This window comes from Neopelma chrysocephalum, unplaced genomic scaffold (genome assembly GCF_003984885.1).
Source record: "Neopelma chrysocephalum unplaced genomic scaffold, ASM398488v2 Primary Assembly neopelma1_96503, whole genome shotgun sequence".
NCBI lineage: Eukaryota > Metazoa > Chordata > Aves > Passeriformes > Pipridae > Neopelma > Neopelma chrysocephalum.
In genome coordinates this window covers 10,797-14,465 of record NW_020925149.1, presented here as the reverse complement: position 1 = coordinate 14,465, position 3,669 = coordinate 10,797, and the positions used below count along the sequence as shown (strand labels likewise).

Below are 3,669 nucleotides of genomic sequence, written 5' to 3'. Positions count from 1 at the left end.
TGGGATGGGATGGGATGGGATGGGGTGGGATGGGATGGGATGGGATGGGGTGGGATGGGATGGGATGGGATGGGATGGGATGGGATGGGATGGGACAGGATAGGATGGGACGGATCAGATGGGATGGGATGGGGATGGGATGAGATGGGGATGGGGACGGGGACAGGGACAGTGGCAGTAACAGTGACAGTGTCCAGGACAGGGACAGTGATGATGACAGAGACAGAGACAGTGACAGGGACAGTGACAGTGGCAGTGGTGGTGAGAGTGACGGTGGCAGTGACTGACAGTGACAGCGGTACTGATGATGATGGTGACGGTGACAGGGACGGTGACAGTGACAGGGATGGTGACAGTGATAGTGACGGTGACAGTGGTGGTTAAAGTGACAGGGACAGTAGTAGTGATGGTGATGATGAAGGTGACAGTGGTGGTGACAGTGACAGGGATGGTGACGGTGACAGTGGCGGTGACACTGAGAGCTCGGGGGCACCCCTGGGTGCAGTTTGAGGCTCAGACAAAGTTATTCCAGAAGCTCCTGTTGAATCCTGAGGGGCAGAGAACCCCCTTGGTTCCCAAACTTCTCCCAGAGAGGAGCCCAAGAGGGGCTGATCCCACCTTAGGCTTGGATTATGTCCGAGGGTTGAGTCACAGAGGTGGGATTAACCCACTTTGTCCTGTAGGTTTGAATGATGGCAAATCAGAGGTGTTTATATAAAATTGATTTATTTCAAATTAATTATTTGTTACAACAAATGAGCAAACAAAACGAGCCCGAGGTGAGCTGAGCTCAGCTGGGCAGAGCCTGGTGCTGGTGACACCAAGGGCAGGGTTTGAGCCCTGCCTGGGCCACTCACTCCATGATCCCTGTGGGTCTCCTCCAACCCAGACCAGTCTGGGAGTCTGTGATTCTGCCAAAAGTTTAAACGTGAGGAATTGCAGAGGTGGGATTAAACCACTTTGTCCTGATGGCAAAGCAGATATGTTTGTTTAAAGTGAGTTATTTATTATGGCAAATGAACAGACTAAAGATCTTAATCAGAATTATTTACTACACAGTGTAAAAGCTACAAACTCCTAGTAGAGTAAAATATAGCCTAAAATACAATAGTGCTCTGTATCAGAGCAGTTGAGTTAATTAATTGGAGCAAAGCTGGCCAAAGAAACGGTCATTGAGTGGGGATTGATGTGACTCTCACATGAGGATCGTGGGCAGGTCTCTCTTTTAACCTGTCCTGGGGGGAGGGAAAGGCTCAGGCAAAGTTATTTGAGAAGCTCCTGTTGAGTCCTGAGGTGCAGAAAACCCGCTTGGTTTTTAAACTCCCTCCCAGAGAAAAGCCCAAGTGGGACTGGATCAAATCTTAGGCTTGGATTATGTCAAAGGGTCGAGTTACAGAGGTGGGATTAAACCTCTTTGTCCTGCAGATGTGAACGATGGCAAATCAGAGGTGTTTGTGTACAGTGGGTTATTTATCCCAGGCTGTTTATCTGGGTTGGAAGGGACCCACAAGGACCGTGAAGTCCAACCCTTGGCCCTGCCTGGGACCATCTCCCTGGGCCTGAGAGGATCATCCCGAAGCTCCTTGAGCTCTGGCACCCTTGGGGCTGCGACCACTTCCCGTGTATTCCCGGGCCAGGGAGCAGCTTATCTGCCAGACCCCGCTTCCCGAAGCAGGGCCGTGTGTTTGCAGTGGGTGAACCAGGCTGGGTTTGGCACAGTCCAAGCCCGAAGCAGCCCCTGGCACCGGCAGCGACTCCCCACTGAGAGCTGGTGTTGTTTGCGTGCTCTGACCAGATCCGGGCTTTATCTGGGCACAGCGTCCCGCCTTGGCACCCCTGGGTGCTGACCCCCTGTCCCCCCAGGCACCCCGTCCCCCTGCGAGCCCAACGAGTTCAAATGTGCCAACGGGCACTGCGCCCTCAAGCTCTGGCGCTGCGACGGCGAGAACGACTGCGGGGACGGCTCCGACGAGAGCGACTGCCGTGAGTGCCGGGGGGCTTGGGGACACACGGGGGGGGACAAGGGGCACGGCTGACGCCTGGCACCGTGCCCCCCTGCAGCCACCAAGGCGCCCGGCGCGGAGTGCGGGCCGGCGGAATTCCGGTGCGTGTCCAGCGGGAGCTGCATCCGGGCCAGTTACCAGTGCGACAGGGAGCCCGACTGCCCCGACCGCAGCGACGAGGTCGGCTGTGGTGAGTGACAGCATGGGCACTGCGGGCAGGGGGCACACGGGCACCCGGGGGGGCTGGGGACACTGTGCCAGGCGTGCTGGGCACAAGGTGGGGGGGGACCGGGCTGTGGCACCGGGATGGGGACACTGTGCCCAGGGATCCTGGCCTGGGGATACTGTGCCTGCAGACTCTGCTGTGGCACTGGGCTGGGGATGCTGTGCCCAGGGACCCTGTGCTGTGGCACCGGGATGGGGACATTGCCATGGCAGCAGGATGGAGACATTGTCCCTAAGGACTGTGTCATAGCACTGGGCTGGGGACATTGTGCCCAGGGACCCTTTGCTGTGGCACCGGGATGGGGACACTGTACCTGGGGACACTGCCATGGCACCAGGCTGGGGACACTGTGCCCAGGGACCGTGTCATGGCACCAGGATGGGGACACTGTGCCTGGGGACACTACCATGGCACCAGGAGGGGGACACTGTGCCCAGGAATCCTGTGTCATAGCGCTGGGATGGGTTCTGTGCCTGGGGACGCTGCCGTGTCACCAGACTGGGGACATTGTGCCCAGGGACCCTGTGCCGTGGCAGCAGGATGGGGACATTGTCCCTAAGGACCCCGTGTCATGGCACTGGGCTGGGGACACTGTGCCTGGGGACACTGCCATGGCACCAGGCTGGGGACATTGTGGCCATCGATCCTGTCCTGTGGCACTGGGCTGGGCACACTGTCCAGGGACCCTGTGCCATGGCACCAGGATGGGGACACTGCACCCAGGGACCCAATGCCAGGGCAGTGTGTTGGGGACATTGTGCCCAGGCACTCTGTGCCATGACACTGGGCTGGGGACACTGAGCCGAGCCAGGGACCTTGTGCCACAGGACCACACTGGTGACCCTGTCCCCAGGCAGTGCCACCCTGGGGAGCCTGTGCCATGGCACCACGCTGGGCACCCCCCGCTGGGAACCTTGTCCCAAGTGGTGCCACGCTGGGGACCCTGTGCCACAGGACTGTGCTGGGTGTCACACTGGGAACTCTGTCTCCAGACTGCTCTGGAAGCCCTGTGCCAGTGCCCCTGTCCGCAGATGGCTCTGGGGGGGTGGTGGCAACGTCCTCGTCCCCAGGGGTGCTGTGCAGAGTGGGTGGTGCCAGTGGGGGTGACAATCTTCAACCCCCAGGGGTGCCACATGGGGCAGGTGGTGCCAGTGGCTGTGGCGGTGACAATGATGAGGGTTGAGGTGGCAGCATCCCCCAGGGGTGCTGTGTGGGGCAGTGACAGTGTCAGGGTGTTGGTGGCAGTGACAGTGACACGGTGGGGGTGGCAGTGACAGTGTCAGGGTGTTGGTGGTAGTGACGGTGACATGGTGGGGTTGGCAGTGACAGTGACAGGGTGGTGGTGGTAGTGACAGTGACAGGGTGGGGTTGGCAGTGACAGTGACAGTGACAGGGTGGGGTTGGCAGTGACAGTGACAGTGACAGGGTGGTGGTGGCAGT

At 59.2% G+C, this 3,669-nt stretch overlaps 1 protein-coding gene across 1 annotated transcript in view; it reads left to right on the top strand.

Moving 5' to 3' along the window:
• Positions 1 to 304: 304 nt before the first annotated feature.
• The window catches only part of LOC113981360 (basement membrane-specific heparan sulfate proteoglycan core protein-like), a gene marked incomplete at its 3' end in the record, with an annotated part of 13,413 nt that continues 10,048 nt past the window's right edge, over positions 305 to 3,669 (top strand). Inside the window, exons 1-4 of the mRNA XM_027708714.1 lie at positions 305 to 469; positions 1,332 to 1,461; positions 1,864 to 1,983; positions 2,062 to 2,193. Of these exons, the coding sequence (XP_027564515.1) occupies positions 305 to 469; positions 1,332 to 1,461; positions 1,864 to 1,983; positions 2,062 to 2,193 (547 nt within the window). The remainder of the gene's footprint in view (positions 470 to 1,331; positions 1,462 to 1,863; positions 1,984 to 2,061; positions 2,194 to 3,669) is intronic.